We start from the raw sequence: 18,276 nt of genomic DNA, 5'->3' as shown, positions 1-18,276 counted from the left end.
TTTGTGTCATTTATCTGCCTTCATGTTTTCTGTCCTCCCACTAGAGTCCGCTCCACGAGGGAAGAAGTCTGCCTGTTCACTGCTATCTCCCCAGCACCTAGTAGGGCGTCTGCTCCATAGTGGGGGCTAATAAACATTTGTGGAATGAATGAATGAATGAATAAACAAATGAATTCTAATTTCAGCTCTATCACTTTCAAGCTGTGTAACCTTAGGCAAATAAATTACTCTCTCTGGACCTCAGATTCTCTCACTTTACAGACTTGTGGATTGAATGAAAAAACATGTGTAAAATGCTAGCATAACACCTAATACTTATGAGAGCTAAGAAAAATTAGCTATTGCTACCAGGAAAACATTTCTCCCCACGGTACTCCCTTTTTTCTCTGGACCCTTTGGGAAGAGCTAAATCTTGAAGGGGATCACTGTCTCAGGAGGCACAAGAAAAGAGCAAGGGACTGGCTTTTGAGTTTCAGAAGTCACTCATAAATTTACCATAAATTTTAGAGACCATCTGAGAGTAAGAACAAAGCTTTTCCGCTCATCTTGCCTTTCTTTTACTACGTTTCTAGCCAAATAAAAATCCAAGGAGAGGAATTGGAAGAAAGTCTAAAGAGAGCTTGGATACTGCATGTCTATGAGAGAAGGGGCCCGAACCAAATAGGACATAGAAACATTCTATAAGTTTGTGGAAACTGAGAGGAAACATCACTGGGGTCTGCCTCATTTCCTGGTAGATAGGTCCCTGATGTTCCCTGAGCTCTGAGTGGCATGAGAGGCAACCACAGAGAGGAGTGTGTCCTAGACCAGAGGCCTCTCCCCAGTACCTGGCACAACTTCTGTAGCCAGACTAGAATGGGGGCGTGGTGGCAGGGCTCCTGCTAACTGCTGGGGAGGTCCTGCTAACTGCTGGGATACCTGACTTATATCAGATGCTTCACACTACACACTTTCAAGAATGGCCAAATTTGAAGCCGAAATTAAAATGAAGTGTAGGTATAAAATAAAGTTGAGTTTTTTGCATAGTGGAGTTTATGACGAGAGGATGAGGTTAAGATGATGCTAAGGAAAATTTTGCAGTGCGCATAGTGCTATAAATGGGACTAATCCTGAGAAAGGAAAAGGCAAGGAGACACAAAACACAAAAACAGTAGCTGGACCCCTCCTCGAATCATTGTCTTCACTCCTATGGTCCCTCATGCCTGGAAGCCAATCCACCTCCAACTCCGACGATTCACTCATTAGCTTAGCAGCCCTCGTCTCTTCACCTCAGTTTCCCTATCTGTAAATTGGGTATTATAATAGTGCCTAGTCTAATTTGTTTTATGCTACAATGAAGTGAGATATAAAAGTTGTTTATGAAAGTATAAATTGCTATACAGATGCTAGGAATATTGCTACTCTTCTTACATAAAGACTTCTGTATATGTAAAGGACTATTTTTGCACATGGGGGATTATTACCTGAGTCACATTTGCGACTCAAATACATACTCAAGAAATACAGTTGCAGTTTCAGGAATCTAACCTTAATCTAATTACTCCATCAGGATCCTTCCCAGGAATACATAGTGAATGGGAAGATCTAGTCAAGCTATGTAATAAAATATTCAAAGCATGCTGGTACTGAGGTCTATTTCAAGAAATTAACGAGAAAGAGAGGGATATATTTCTATTTTGTGATTATCTTTAAAGTTGACTTTATCAGTATTTAGGCTACATAGATATTAATGCTGATGCCTTTGTTTTTCCTGAAACAGGCCCTCAGAAAAGCCACTGACCATTTGAGGTCATTTTAGGTCAACTTTGCACCTTTGTTAAAAGGTGGCATTTTTGCCTTTGCTGCTTCTCTGGAACTTTCTGAGCTTTCCTAAGAATCAGGCAAGCAAGGTCCTCCAGGTCAGTAGACCCAGGGGAGTAAACCCAGCTGTGCCGTCCCCTCTCTATTCTCACTGCCACGCTCTCTTGCCTTCAGAGACACTGTTCTTGGTCGTCAGGCTATTGGGAATGAGAGATAGTCATTGCCTCTGAGTGAAGAGCACGGTTTTCTTGAGTGTGAGGCTTGTACTTGAGATACTATGGCGACATTCTGGATGAGAGATATGATCAGTATGCAAGTCCTCATCACTACCATTGCAAGGCAGTTTGATCTTAACACATTGGGATATTTTGTAATTACACTGCATATATTTACGTTTACTGCATTTTCTTGTCTCAGTTTCAAATTAAGCAGGCTCATCTTTAATGAGCTTTAATACGCTTCTGTTGAACAATTTAAGGATTAGAGAATGACTCTCTTTATGTTTAGGTGATGTTAAAAAGTTTTGTGCATGTGTTTTTTCTTTTCCTTGTCTTTACACTATTTGGAAACAGAAAAACACACCAACCGTAAACACAAAAGACCAATAATTTCTTTTTTTGTGATTCCGTATGGTTTTTTTCTTCTTTTATTAAGATGCCCTGTGTATTTTCTTCTTTTTGGCTTAAAGAATATGTTACAGATAGTGCCTTACTAATTACACAAATTCAAATGGACTGTACAAAGTACAAATGAGGACAAGGACAGTTCAAGCCATAACTAGAAAACCAGTTTTATGCTCAGTAAGATCAACTGGAAACACGATTCTAAAGAACAGAACTGTTTTACTGCCTTTCTGGAAGACCCAACTCAATCTTTCTCCCACTGAAAACTGGGGCTCAGTTTTCTATCTACAGAATACAGGGCTGGATAAAATCTCTATGCCCTGTCAATTGTGAGGTGACAGTTTTTGTCTGTGTTTTGTTCTAACAGGTGTATAAACCATCCTTCCCTGGTGACTCAGAGGTTAAAGCGTCTGCCTCCAATGCGGGAGACCCGGGTTTGATCCCTGGGTCAGGAAGATCCCCTGGAGAAGGAAATGGCAATCCACTCCAGTATTCTTGCCTGGAGAATCCCATGGACGGAGAAGCCTAGTAGGTTACAGTCCACGGGGTCGCAAAGAGTCGGACACGACTGAGCGACTTCACCTCACCTTCACCTCATATTTATAAAGAGATTGTGCATCAAACAGTATGGTCCTCTCACCCACCTTTGAACTCAAAGCATCTTATTCCTCTCTCTCATGGGTAACTAATTAATTCCAAGTTGTATCAGTCTTTTCTTCTAGTTTCATGTGTATTGTGGTTTTCATTCTTATATTTTTAAATCTTCCTTATCTACATATATTGTTTTCATTCACATGAATAGTCGGGATGTGTCTTCCCCATCTATCTCTCAATACCTTTGTTGCTGTTGTTCAGTCACTAAGTTTTGTCCATAAAGCAGGTAAGTGTATGCTGATCTGCTTTGCTCACTTGGCCTGGTTGTTGGAAGGAAAGAAAGAGGAAGCTCCATGACAACTGCCTACCTGTGAGCATGCCTTCATTCACCACACAACTTCCATCAATCAGAACAGCATCGCAAGGCAATGAAAGCTTTCCTGGAAGAATAAGAACATCTCCAGGAACCAAGAGACGGGATTCCAGCTCTTGCAAACCTATATAAGAGCAACATTTTCATGATCAGATGAATGTTTCATGTTTTTACCTAACAATAAAAACAGCTGAGAGCTCTTATCAACTTTTTGATCAAGAACTACCCTGCATGTTCACCTGCTCCAGCCTCTTTATACTCAACTGCAGGTTCCCAGGAAACTAGGATTAGGGAATTGGTGTCTGGGTGTTAGGAAAGGATTTGCTCAGCAATAAGATCCCATCTTGATCCTAGTACCTGGGACAGCACTCTGTCCACAGGAGACACTTAAGGGCATTGTCCATGGAAGAGTGCCCCTTTGTGTCTGCTTACATCCTTTAGCTGGGTTCCTGACCCCCTGTAGCACACTCAGTACTTGGATCGGGGCCCATGTAAACACTCCAGACAACTTCCACTGCTCTGGAGTGCAGCTCCTCACTTCTTGCTGAGAGCTGTGGTCACCTCAGCCCAGGTAACTCAGAGCAAATGCCCACTGTCCATCCAGCCATCATAAGCCTTATACAAGTCTGGTTTCCATATAACAGATACAAATATATGCTGCTGGGTCTGTTTGAGATGGTTAGTTAGCAAATCAAAAAGCCTTAAGAAGGCTTACCCAGTAACATCTCAATGAGTGAAATATGGAGTACAGAGGGGATTTGAAATAAACCAGACATTGAGTAGAAAGAGTTCAATCAGGGCTGGGGTCAGGGTGAGGCATGCCAGGCACCTAAGGTACAGAATTCAACAAGGGGCTCACTCTCAGTATCCTGTAGGTACAAGTCAGCATTCTTATGACCTTGCTGCCTTAAATTTTCAATCTGTGATGACTTGTTTGCCTTACCCAGCCCCAGTGCTCAGTATAATCAAAAAAGACTTCCTCCTTGACTAATCATCAAAACAAATGAGACCAACTCCACTCCAAATACCAGGATGCTGATGAAAGCAAAACACATCACTTACCTTTGCCTTTTACAGTGATCTTGACCTGGACTTTGTTGTGATCCTCCACGAGGTTGTGCAGCTTCACTGATTGCTGTAAATTTAAAGTCAGCATTTAAATATTAGATAATCCATATCCTGAAAACCACCTGATCTCAGTACAGTAAATGCTGGACCTGCTGCCACAGTCAAACTGACTCTGGGAAAGACTCATCTACTTTCCAAGCTCCTACTTTCCTGTTTCAACCCCTACCTCACTCAACTCCCTATTCAGAGCAGCAAGTATGCTCATTAGCGTAAACTATTTCAATCCCAGGAAAAATGATGCATAGCCAGTTTCACCGGCTAAAGCTAAGGAGCTGAGACTTCATTTCTGGAAGATGCATGATTAGACTGAAGAAAACCAATGACACCACAAACAGGTTACTCCCCTTCTGTGTCTCTGTTGCTCTGTGCGTAAAAAGCAAAGCTGAATTTGATCTGTAAGGGGTTTCCATTGTAAGAGCCTCTGAATATTTAGGTTGTATTTTGATTGCACGTGAAACAACCATCACCTCTTCTATGAACTGGTGGATTTTCATATTGGATAATTCTGCAGACTGAAGTCATACTGCTCTATTTGGAATTCTGATGCTACCACTTTTGAGTTATTCAGCCTATTTAACTCCCTTTTCCTCATCTAAAGGCGGAGGTAAGAACAGTATCTATTTTATACGCTTATTTTAAGCTACTTTATGCTTATTTTACTCCTCACTTCGGATAGTACTCATTACTATGGTATGAGTTTGATGAGAGTTGATGATTAATAAGAAAGCTGTAATTAAAGAAACAAAACAAAATACTTTTCTGAGTACATCAGCTGAACAAATTCACTTGAAGTGGGATTCATTGAGATACGACCCTGACAAAGTGGAGAGAATGGAAGCAGCCTGGAGAAGTGGAGGAAGCATCTCCTAGGATAACTCAGGGATGAGAAAACAGAGGTGAGAGAGGATGTGATCCACAGAGTCAGCTAAACTGACGCTTAGGCCACCAGCCAGACCACAGAGCCATCTAACTGACTCTTAGGCCACCAGCCAGAGGCGAGTGCAATGCCAGACCAACCGGAGCCTCCTGGAAGGCTGTGTATGGATGTCAGTTACTCAGATACCTCTAAGTAGAAGAGGTCTAAATACTGTCACCAGTACTTAAACACCATAATTTAGCTTATCATACCGCTTACCATAATTCAAATATAATAAAACTTCTCTTTAGATATTAAACTATTTTTGTCTGTTTTGTTGATAATGTTTAATGTTATAAATGTCACCAGGCTTAGACAAGAATTACACACAATTATGCAACTTTCCTCTTGAGAGAACATAATGAGTTTGCTAAGTTTGATATTAATATTTATATAGAACAATTTATTATTTATTTCAGTTTTGCTTGAAAAGCTAAACTTCAATCATTTGGGCCAATTGAGTGGAAGAAGTGATATTACTGTTGGGCACAGATTCATTGGCCTAAGGTGACTTCCTGAGGCTTACCTGTTGGCGCATTCATTTAATTATGGATGACAATGAGAACGTGGTTTGGTAGCAAGACCGCTGGATTCAGTCAGGATTCCTGAGTGGTGGGTCAGGCTTACCCACTAACCAGTCAGGTACCCCTATATAACTAACACATTTCACCATATAAGCTGTTTCCTTTGTCAACAGACAACAATGAATTGGATCATTTTCAGGTTCCCTTCAAGCTCTACAAAAACATGATACTGATTTATTTTGCATATCAAAGATTCATTCAGACTTCCAAGGCTTCATAGGAGAAATAATAGTATAGCAAATGACTCAAATTATTGTTTTTAAATAGTTTAAAACTTTATTCAGTCACCAAGGGCCAAGCGTTATTTTAGGCACTTGGAATATGTTGCTTGATTTTTTTAATCCTCAAAATAATCCTATGATGAAAATGCTGTTACCTCCGGTGTACATATAACTAAAAACAAAAACAATAAAACAAAAAACAGGGGCTTAAAAATGTTAAAGTAACTTGCCCACAATCACTGACTTATTAAGTATGAAAATCAACACAACCAAAAGGTTCATGTGACTAAAGCCTTTTCTGTGGGTGAAAATGTTCTCTGAAAGTGCTTGAAAGCAGCTTTTGTCCTAAAGAGAAGAGAAACATCCTTCCTTACAAATTCCTTTATTTTCTTGCATAGCAAACTCCTTTAGTTAATGTCCATTTCAACTTTGCTTAAGAGGATGGTAACACATTTGGAAGTGGTGAAGTCTGGGTCAATAGTACTTGGCTATAATTCTGGAAACTTATGAAGGCATAAAGCTGAATTTGTTTATCAAACTTAGCATCTTGCATAACCTGCCAAGCTTTCCTGTCTTTGCTTGAGCTATTCCCTAGGATATTCACCCCCGTTTTCTACTAGCCAACTCTTTCTATTCCTATACATAAAGCCCTGCTGAAATATCTCCAATCCATAAGTCCTTAACACTCGCAGGAAGAATTAATTGTTCCAGTCTCTGTGTTTCCTCCCGTGTTAGTGCACAGATCCCATTCCACTAGAGCTATCTGTTTTCTTGTCAGGTCTCCTCTCCAAGTCAGGAGGTTCAAAGATGGGACTACATATTCATCTATGTATCCCCTGTGGCCTTCGCATAGTAGGACCTCAGCAAATATTTATTTCACTGAGCTGAATAATTCTACTTCGCCCAACAATTCTGCAGTAAGATAATATAAGCATTCTCTTTGAGCTAACGTACTCAGAAACACTACACACACGGGTTTCTATGACAACCAACCAGCTAGGAGAAAGCCAGCACTGTGATGCTTGCCATGATTTCCAAGCTCGCTGCCTGATTTTCATTAGGTCCCCTCTGGTTTCTCCAGTTCCTGTTCAGTGAGACCAGGATTCGCTTCCAAAACGAATTTGCATATTGTTATTATTCGGAGTCTGTTGCTGTGTGTCCTTGTGTTTGCGGTGGCTGGATTTCCTCCAGAGATGAATAATGAGAGCATTAACTCAGGTGTCTCCTGAGCCCAGCTCAGTCCTGAATGAGGCAGAGAACTATGGGCCAGCTATGTCCATGCTGTTGACAGCAGCCACCCGTGGAGCCGGCAGTGGAGCGTGCAGTACAGTTCAATGGAAATGCAATTGGGTGCCAAGGTTTGTGCTCATATCTGCGTCCAAAGTGGCACGAAGGGACCATGTTGCACTGGGGCGTTTCTTGGCCTAGGCAAGGTAACCTCTCTCTGTGTGGCATTGTCAGTGGCTAGAGTGGATGCAGGGAGTTATCTTATTCCACTTCTGACAATGTTCTTCTCCTTTGCAGTTTTCAAAAACCATGTATTTGTTTAGCATAATTTAGAAGTGGCAGTAAATAGATGCTTTTTCTTCCCTTTCTCCCAGCTCTGCTGCCCAAATCTGCTCTTTGTTATAAATGATCAAAACATCATTTACTGCCACAGGAAACTCACAAGTTACTTGGAGATTTTGCTCAAGGGGAAAGTGACTCGGAGTCAGGAAACCTGGGATGAAGGTCTCTAGCCACCCTTCCCGGGGTGAATGTGATTAAATCACTTTACCTCCTGATCGCTCCTATCCTCCCTCTCATTTGAGTGTCATTTCACAGTTTGCCAAGCCTCATACAAGCACTTCCATTATAAATATCAAATTCCCCTGCAAACTGTAAAGCACTAAATGGATTAGCTAAGGATTATTTAATTAATTAATAATATAGCAATTAACTAATATTAATTGCTGAGGACTTGTGATTTAAACTACAAAGAGATAGTTTCAGGAAACTGGCCCTTTTTGTATAGTGTTACAAGAGCCCTTGCAGGTTGGGTCAGATAAGCTTTTATTAACAAATGCTAACTGCTAATGGGCTTAGTGTCATCATTTCAAAGAAGTCTTTTGCAATATTGCCATCAAGTCTGAAATTCCCATGTTACTGTTTGGAATAAAGGGAGGCATTCAGGGATTTTTAAGTTGTAGGATCTGACTATCTAAATGCTATGAATAATTTTAAAGTAAATATTAAGAAAATGACAAATAGAAAAAATTAAAATACCTAATTTTGGAAAAGGAGAACTTTATAACAAAAAAAAAGAGGAGACTTTTAAAACAAAAACCCAGAAACCATAAAGGAAAAAAAAACATATTTAAAAGGACATATTTTTTAAATCTAGCAAAAGTCAAGGTCAAGATAAAGAAGATTTAAAAAAAATAGAACTTTTTCACATATGTAATGGATATAAAAAGATGGTAAATAAAAGTGCAAATATCTTTTAGACAAAGGAAAGTGTGTCTAATCTCACTAGCAATCAGGGACGTGTAAATTAAAACATCAATGAGACATAATTTTCAAAAATGCATTAGATGGAAAATTTTAAATACCAAGGTATAACACCTAATGCTGGTCAGGATCTGGGAAAATAGATATTCTCATATGTTGCCAGTAAGAGACTGAATTATTCCATTTAGGGAAAATAATACTACAGTATTTATTAATGTCAAAAATATACATATCTTCTTTTGCTGAAGAAAGAGACACAAACACTAATATGTAGGACATACTATATTGTTCAGTTCAGTTCAATTCAGTCGCTCAGTCGTGTCCGACTCTTTGTGACCCCATGAATCGCAGCACGTCAGGCCTCCCTGTCCACCAGCAACTCCCGGAGTTCACTCAAACTCACGTCCATAGAGTCGGTGATGCTATCCAGCCATCTCATCCTCTGTCGTCCCCTTCTCCTCCTGCCCCCAATCCCTCCCAGCATCAGTCTTTTCCAAGGAGTCAACTCTTCGCGTGAGGTGGCCAAAGTACTCGAGTTTCAGCTTTAGCATCATTCCCTCCAAAGAAATCCCAGGGCTGATCTCCTTCAGAATGGACTGATTGGATCTCCTTGCAGTCCAAGGGACTCTCAAGAGTCTTCTCCAACACCACAGTTCAAAAGCATCAGTTCTTCAGCGCTCAGCTTTCTTCACAGTCCAACTCTCACATCCACACATGGCCACTGGAAAACCATAGCCTTGACTAGATGGACCTTAGTCGGCAAAGCAATGTCTCTGCTTTTGAATATGCTATCTAGGTTGGTCATAACTTTCCTTCCAAGGAGTAAGCGTCTTTTAATTTCATGGCTGCAGTCACCATTTGCAGTGATTTTGGAGGCCAAGAAAATAAAGTCTGACACTGTTTCCACTGTTTCCCCATCTATTTCCCATGAAGTGATGGGACCAGATGCCATGATCTTCGTTTTCTGAATGTTGAGCTTTAAGCCAACTTTTTCACTCTCTTCTTTTACTTTTATCAAGAGTCTTTTCAGTTCCTCTTCACTTTCGGCCATAAGGTGGTGTCCTCTGCATATCTGAGGTTATTGATATTTCTCCCGGCAAGCTTGACTCCAGCTTGTGCTTCTTCCAGCCCAGCGTTTCTCATGATGTACTCTGCATAGGAGTTAAATAAGCAGGGTGACAATATACAGCCTTGACGTACTCCTTTTCCTATTTGGAACCAGTCTGTTGTTCCATGTCCAGTTCTAACTGTTGCTTCCTGACCTGCATATAGGTTTCTCAAGAGGCAGGTCATCTGGTCTGATCCCACCTCTTTCAGAAGTTTCCACAGTTTCTTGTGATCCACACAGTCAAAGGCTTTGGCATAGTCAATAAAGCAGAAATAGATGTTTTTCGGGAACTCTCTTGCTTTTTCGATGATCCAGCGGATGTGGTAGTTAGTTTTAATTCAATATATGTGTTGTAGAGAAGAAACCCCTTATTTTCCATAAAGAGGAAAACAGTTGAATAAATTATGGTAGGCCATGGAATATCACATCATTATTTTTAGACATAATTTAGAATTATTTGTTATGGTGGATGGCCATTATATAAATTGTAAAGTGAAAAACACCAGTTCCAGTTTAATTCATATAGGACAATTCTGTTTTGATTAAAAACAATCTAAGAAGTTCATTAAGGAACTTCTCTGGTGGTACAGTGGATAAGAATCTGCTTGCCAATGCAAGGGACATCAGTTTGATCCCTGGTCCAGAAAGATTTCACATGCCTTGGAGGAACCAAGTCCATGTGCCACAACTACTGAGTCCACGTGCCTAGAGCCTTTGCTCTGCAACAGGAGAAACCACCACATTGAGAAGTCCATGCATTGCAAGGAAGAGTAGCCCCTGTTCCCAGCAACTAGAGAATGTCAAGCGACTGAACTAAACTGAACAGAAACTTGTCAGGCTGGTTTAAGCAGAAGTTGAGAGGATGAAGATGCAGAAATGTCTTATGAACCTAAGGTGGGAAGCACAGCCAAGTCTCCCAAGGGAGTTTCCAGACTAGGTACAGGGAAAAGCTGTGAGAATCAGGTTACTCTGTCTCTGTTGGACTGATTATTGCTTACCTCTATGTCTCACTGTATTTTGTTCACTCTTTTCCCTACTTTTTCTGAGGAAGTGTGTGTGTGTGTGTGTGTGTGTGTGTGTGTTTGTCTGCTTGTCCATATGCAGGGATAGAAGGTGGCCACGCTGGCCCTAACTATACATCATAGATCACTTTCCTAATAGAATATGGCCAGCAGCTTCAAGCTTTTATTCTAGGATCCCAGGCAGAAGGATCCCAGTCAGCTTCCACCAGATCAGATGCCCCCTTTCCAACTAGTTGTGCCACAGGGAGAAAGCCACATGGAACAAACCATCTGTGGGCTTCCAGAGCTCTAGGTACACCTAGTTTTCAGAAAAAAAAGGAGTGAAGGTGCAGCATTTTCTCCAAAATATGTTTGCTTCGTTGCATACTTGCCATAGAATAGGAGGCTGGGAGGAGGAACCCAAGTTCCTCAGCTCAGCCCCCTGGTGAAGTCCATCTATGCTTTAGGTTCCTGGATACCATGAACTCAGTCCAGTTCATTTCAGTCACTCAGTTGTGTCTGACTCTTTGCGACCCCGTGGACTGCAGCACGCCAGACTTCCCTGTCCATCAGCAACTCCCGGAGTTTCCTCAAACTCATATCCATTGAGTCAGTGATGCCATCCAACCATCTTATCCTGTCATCCCCTTCTCCTCCTGCCTTCAATCTTTCCCAGCATCAGAGTCTTTTCAAATGAATCATTTCTTTGCATCAGGTGGCCAAAGTATTGGAGTTTCAGCTTCAGCATCAATCCTTCCAGTGAATATTCAGGATTAATTTCCTTTAGGATGGACTGGTTGGATCTCCTTGCAGTCCAAGGGACTCATAAGAGTCTTCTCCAACACCACAGTTCAAAGGCATCAATTCTTCGGCGCTCAGCTTTCTCTATAGTCCAACTCTCACATCCATACATGACCACTGGAAAAACCATAGCTTTGACTAGATGGACCTTTGTTGACAAAGTAATGTCTGCTTTTTAATATGCAGATATTAAATATGTCTAGGTTGGTCATAACTTTCCTTCCAAGGAGTGTCTTTTAATTTCATGGCTGCAATCACCATCTGCAGTGATTTTGGAGCCCCCCAGAATAAACAGCCACTGTTTCCATTGTTTCCCCTTCTATTTCCCCTGAGCTACTGGTGTGTATTTATAATATATATTCCTTTTGTGATGAAGGGAGTTAAAATGGTCTTCTATTATTTGTCCACTCCTGACAGAGTAGTTTATGTGATTAATCAGTCTAAAACTAATAGGGTCCTATGGAAATTTACTCTACAGCACATGCCCCCACATTCCCTGTGGCCAGCCAATTTCTTAATTAATGTTTAAAGTTTTCAAGGGCTCTTGCTCATGCCTTGCTGGTAGCCCTGGCAAAATGATAGAATCCTAAAAAGGTGGGACCTAAAAAAAGTTTAACCTCCACTATCTACAGCTGAGGAAAGTGAGTCCAGAGAGGAGAAAGAGTTCCCAGAGCCACAGTGGATGAATCAGTAGTGGTTTAGAAGCCCACTCTGGGGCCTTCCTGCGCTGCTTCCTTGTTCAGGTTAGAATGCCTGTCTTCCCTCTCTAGGCCACCTCCCATCTTTCCATAATCTAGTTTCTCCACTCCAAGAATAACAGTAAAAACAGCAACAACCATATCAGTGGTAACAAAAAGTAACATTGGATGAGTGCCTACTATGGACTAGGAACATATGTAATTCAAATGCATTGTTTCATTTAATTTTCTCTACTATATACCTGGCATCACTGACTTGATGGACATAAGTTTGAGCAAGTTCCGGGAGCTGGTGATAGACAGGGTGTGCTGCAGTCCATGGGGTCGCAAAGAGTTGGATATGACTTAGCAACTGAACTGAACTGAACTATAACAGTGAACACACACACACACACACACACACACACACACACACACTCACACATCTCACAGAAAAGGAAACTGACTACTAAAGTGTCCAGTAACAAACAGTGTCAAGTAATACAAATAGGATTAGTGTGTGTAGGGTGGGAGGATTTTAACTTGAAAAGATCTCCCTGCCAAAGTCCTCAGATCTTTCTGTATTTTTCCTAGAACCCTGAGATGGTCAGTGATGATATACTCAGGTATATGTTGAGTATGTGTCTTCCCAACAGAAGGAAGCACATGGAAGAAGAACTGTATTCACTGATGTTTGACATCAGCCAGAAAGCACATGAGTGGTTTGAAGGTATCAAATTATCCATTCTATTAAAACAAAGATTTCTCAAAACCCAGGAGCTAGAAATTTGATTTGGGGCTTCACATTACATACCTCTATCATATGACAAAAGTAAAACAACTATAATTTGTTTCCTACTGTGGCTGAACAGAATCTGGCAGATCCTTTATTGTCCTGGTGTCTATTTTCCTACTTTTGTTCACATGCTAAGAGTTCACCAGAACAGTCACTCTTCCCCTAGACTTGGCAGCCAGACACAAAAAAATTATCACCATGAAAGGCAGGTTACTTACTGATCATTATTAATATTTGTGTGGCTTTTGTGATTTTAAATTAGTTCATGATGAAATATACTAGGCCACTCATTTTTAAAAAAGCAAAAACAAACAAAAAACCCTAAACAAAAGAAACCCCTCTAGTTTTCACTCTCTAGCTCAAAGTGTCTCCATTCATTTAACTTTTCATTTTTAAGTCCTGCTTTCTAACTCTTTAAATATATTGCCTTTCTTTCATTTCTCATCAAACACTTCCTAACTCAAAATTTGCAGAATCTAAAACCAGATAAAAAGCCAATCTTAGACCTCATATTTGCCTAGTGACTGAAACAGAGTAAGAATAAAAATCTCTTTCGATTGGACTTGTTTAAAGCCTCCAGGTCTGTTTTACTGACATGTGCCCAGACTCCTGACAGCTAGATGGCATCTCTCCTCTCACGCATAGGTCTGACTTTTCTTTCCCAGCAATGTGCTACTTTGGAAAGGATCTTCTGCTAAAGAAGTATCACACATGTAATAGAATTTCATTTATAGGGAACCAGAAGCCCTGATTCTGTCACAAAATCACTTTATGACACGAACCAACCCCCTGTATCTTAGCTTCCTCTTCACCAGATGACGGATGAAGTTTGAGACCAGGTGATTTTAAAAGTTCGGCAGAGTTGACAGATACAAGTATCACTCTTTCCCCTGTCTAAAAAGTCAATTTCACAATCACGTTTCCAAAAATATACAACAAATACATTGAGACACACTTAGAAGTTGCCTCATAGTTTAGCCTGATGAATCTTGAGCAAAGTAGCAGAACATTTTCTGGAAAGGTGCAGTGGGAAACAGAGACTTAGAGGGGCTGTGGATTTATAAGTAATATTCAGCTAGATTCCACTTCAGAAAGCATTAGTCACTCAGCCTTGTCTGACTCTTTGCGACCCCATGGACTGTAGCCCACCAGAATCCTCTGTCCATGGAATTCTTCAGGCAAGAATACTAGAGTGGATAGCCATTCCCTTCTCCAGGGCATCTTCTTGACCCAGCTCTTGAACTCAGGTCTCAATTCATTGCAGATGAATTCTTTACCGTCTGAGCCACTAGGGAAGCCATCCACTTCAGAATACGCTGTTATATCATTTATAAGACTGATTTTCCTTAAAAGGAAGATTTTAATTGGCTATAAGATGAACAATGATGGAAGATGACAGAAAGGTACTATACTGTCATCATTAATCCATCATTTTCCTATCAGACTCAGACATAGCCTCAGAGTCCTTCTAAACATAGTTACTCAATGCAGCCTTCAGTCGATAATCAGAGTTTGCAAAGATGTTTAAATCTATCTGACATTCCTAAAACCCTCCTTCTGAGATCCAAGATTTAGTAAGCCCTTGCTTTTTGCTTTATTATGACTTATGTTTAACGAAGCAACTCTTTGCTCTCAGTGGAACCATGTTTGGCTTTTCGTGCAGCCTGAGGCTAAATAGAATCCAACTATGATTTCTTTTCTTACCTGTCGCAAATCATACACACTTAAGCCAATGGAGAGAACAGACAAGATGATGATGGCCACTGAGTATTCGATGTAACCTTGAGACAGCCACAAAGTGAGGGTAAAGACTTGTAACACGTAGAATGGATTTAAAACCTGCAGGTATGAAAAGAGATTCTGGGTCACCTGCATGGACCTTAGTGGTAGTCTAATGTCATTTCTTTATACGATTTTTTTCTTTCATTTTTGCAACATACAACAATAGAATTCACTCAGAGCTCCATTAATTTCAGTAGAGGCAATGTCAAGCTCATAGAATGCGATACAGTAGAAGCGAATTTATTTTAGGCGTTCAGAACCATGCTCACAAATTGATCCTTCTTATTTATTTTGAACTTTCAAAAATATCTGACCAATAACAAAATCTAATAGTGTACCTTTTTAAACAGATGGACCCACATTGGGGGAGAAACATGATTCAGACTCTTTTAAGAACAAACTTCAGTGTTGAACTTTGTACTGCAGGCTTCTTTTTCATGTATTCACATGCTACAAGATGTAGTCAAGTTGTGCAATGAAGGATTTCACTTTTATCCAAATAATTCATTTAAAAATAATACTCTCACGTCACAGGTCTTAGCAAGATTCTCTGAGAGCATGGACATTCTCTTAAACAAGAAGGGATAGTCTTACTCAGGAAAGAGAGAAGCCTTATTCAAAGTTGTAGTGAGAATTATGTGCAGAATGTATCACCAGTCCCAAGCAGGTATTTTCGGTCTCTTAATAATATCTTGGACTTTTTTTGTTCCCTCAATTGTCCCCATTCTAGTCCTGCTGACTTTACTATTAGTAATAATAACAGAGAGGGCAAACCCCAGGGAGCTAGAGAAGGTCACACGACCTACACACTTAGCTTGAATTAAACACCCCTTCTGAGCCGGACAAAGATTTTTCTTTTTCTCAGTAAAGTGCTCTTTATAATCAAAATGAATTAGATGAAATATTACTTAAAATCAGTGCTGTTCTTTCTTACCTCCATCTTCTATAATTTTCTAATATATTAAATAAATTTCTACCTTCGTCCTAAAAATAAACTGACATCTGGTTCATAAGTTAATAGGATATAACTTTAAAGTTTCTGAAACCCTTGGCTGTATTTCATTGGTTAAGAAAGCTTGTGTTCCTTAGCTTTTTTATTATTTCCATTGCAACATGCTTTTCATACAAATTATAGCTCTTCTGTCTGTTCAGCATGAAATGCTTTAATTATAAATTATGCATTTCTAGTAATACGATTTTGAGTTTGTATAACCTCAGTAGAAAATTGGTTAAATACTTCTTGTAGAAGAAACAAAACCATCCTAATTAATTTATTTCTCTTATTCAATATTCTTTTGAAATCAAATGTAAAGACATAGGTTTTCTTGTTATTTTTTCTACTAAAGACCTAACAAGTAAGTGTCAGGAAATATTAGCACTCTTTTCAAAGCAGACTAAATAGACACTTGAAAGAGTCTTTGGTAATTTGAAAATGTACATGAATAAGAAGTTTTAAAAGCAATCTGCTTTTTAATAATAGGAGAGATTGTGCTTATGTGCAGGCATGGGATACAGAGGAAACCTCAGTACCTTCCGATCAATTTTTCTGTGGACCTAAGACTGTTCTAAACAAAAAAGTCTAATAAAAAATTATTTTTTAAAAATGGCCATGTAAAAACCGAAATGGCCATCTTTGTGGATTAGAAACAGACTGGAAACGTGGAGCACTGAGCGGAGACAGATCGATCAGCGTGTTAGGTTTTACACAGAGACAGGAGATCACCGGCTAGGAGCTCAATTTTATGAGGAGGCAATGGCACCCCACTCCAGTCCTCTTGCCTGGAAAATCCCATGGACGGAGGAGCCTGGTAGGCTTCAGTCCATGGGGTCGCCAAGAGTTAGACACAACTGAGAGATTTCAGTTTTACTTTTCACTTTCATGCGTTGGAGAAGGAAATGGCAACCCACTCCAGTGTTCTTGCCTGGAGAATCCCAGGGACGGGGGAGACTGATGGGCTGCCGTCTATGGGGTCGCACAGAGTTGGACACGACTGAAGTGACTTAGCAGCAGCAGCAGCAGCAGCAAGTATCCCACAAATGGCAGGAGACAACCAGGCTTGCTAAAGATAACAGCAATAGCCCCTGGATTTGTCCTGCCCCAGAGCAGAGGCTGAGAAAAGTCACAAGCAGCCAGGGTTCCCCAGCAGCAGAGGGAGGAATAGGAGAGACAAGTTTGTGGTGCAGCTGTGACTTTGGCCAAGCACCAAGCTGACTCAGGGCCTGCATCCAACAGATCCACGATGGACAGAGCACAATCCTCCAATACAAGCTCCAGTTCTGAACTTGGGACCCATGGTGACCAGTATGACCCAGAGAAGCAAAGTGAGCAAGGAGTGAGGGATGCACGGAGGAAGGAAAGTCCCAGCCAAGCTGAGCTTACTAAAATAAATAAACTCCACAGCATACAGAGAAAATATTCTAAAACAAACAGAAACACTAAAAAGGGAAGGAGTCACTATCAAGAGACTAGATATAATAGAGTGATAGAACAATACAAAAAAGGATCAAATAATACTTTTTAAATCCTCAAAGAGATCATGAAATGATAACAATCCTTCCCCCTCCCCACTATAGCCATCATCAAAAACTGAAAAAAACAAAGAGGAGATTATGAAATGAAAATCTCTCCCTCACACTGGGAAGGAATTTTTTTAAGCAGATTTGAATTTAGAAAAAGTGATTATTGAAAAGGACCAGTTATAAATCCTGGAATAAAAAAATATATATTTATTGAAATAATAATAAAAAATAAAGCCTCAATAGACAGGAAAAGTAGAAACTAAAGTCAATGGAAATAACCAAAGAAAGTTGCACAAAATACAGATTTTTGTCCTTGTCAAAGTATGCATGTTTTTAAGATTTCCCTGGGTGCTAGAAATGAAAAAGGAAAAAACAGTATTTTATTTTTAAAAACAAATGAAAACAGTTACCTGTTTAACAAGAAGCTTCCATATGGGTTGGATTTCAACCTCAATGGCATTTGGCCCGCACACTAATCTTCTGTAGGAGATTGATCATCTATTAGTGTCACACCAACATGCTTATCAATAAGTGAGTACAGGCGACACGAAGCAGAAGTCCCTTCTCTCCCCTTAAAGGACTTTGTGCTTTCAATTAAAAATTAATATGCCAATCTCAAAATACTACTATATTTGTAAATGAAAGCACATGGTGGACAAGTTGTTTTTCTGTTAAATATACCTTAAGTACAGTATAACTCATGAATCAAAATGAATTTAGAAAGGCATTTTTTAAAATTGAGTATATTCTAAGAGCAGCTAAAAAGAAACAGATATGACAGTGTTCCTAGAATTCTCAGGAATTCTAGATTGCTCTTGATGTTGGAGATCATATCTGTCTTACCTTGGTATCTCTAGCACCT

The 18,276-nt window shown here is 40.0% G+C and overlaps 1 protein-coding gene across 6 annotated transcripts in view; it reads right to left on the bottom strand.

Annotated features, from left to right (window-relative positions):
- ATP13A5 (ATPase 13A5) overlaps window positions 1-18,276 on the bottom strand; it is a 116,970-nt gene that overhangs the window by 69,068 nt on the left and 29,626 nt on the right. For all 6 annotated transcript variants that reach the window (XM_060404606.1, XM_060404608.1, XM_060404613.1 and 3 more), the window contains exons 6-9: window positions 17,825-17,894; window positions 14,817-14,951; window positions 4,453-4,525; window positions 3,386-3,514 (exon numbers count right to left, since the gene is read on the bottom strand). In XM_060404606.1, coding sequence (XP_060260589.1) covers window positions 3,386-3,514; window positions 4,453-4,525; window positions 14,817-14,951; window positions 17,825-17,894 — 407 coding nt within the window. The remainder of the gene's footprint in view (window positions 1-3,385; window positions 3,515-4,452; window positions 4,526-14,816; window positions 14,952-17,824; window positions 17,895-18,276) is intronic.

The sequence above is a fragment of the Ovis aries genome, chromosome 1 (assembly GCF_016772045.2).
Source record: "Ovis aries strain OAR_USU_Benz2616 breed Rambouillet chromosome 1, ARS-UI_Ramb_v3.0, whole genome shotgun sequence".
Lineage (NCBI taxonomy): Eukaryota > Metazoa > Chordata > Mammalia > Artiodactyla > Bovidae > Ovis > Ovis aries.
The sequence above is the reverse complement of the archived record's forward strand: the minus strand, read 5'-3'. Positions and strand labels throughout refer to the sequence as shown.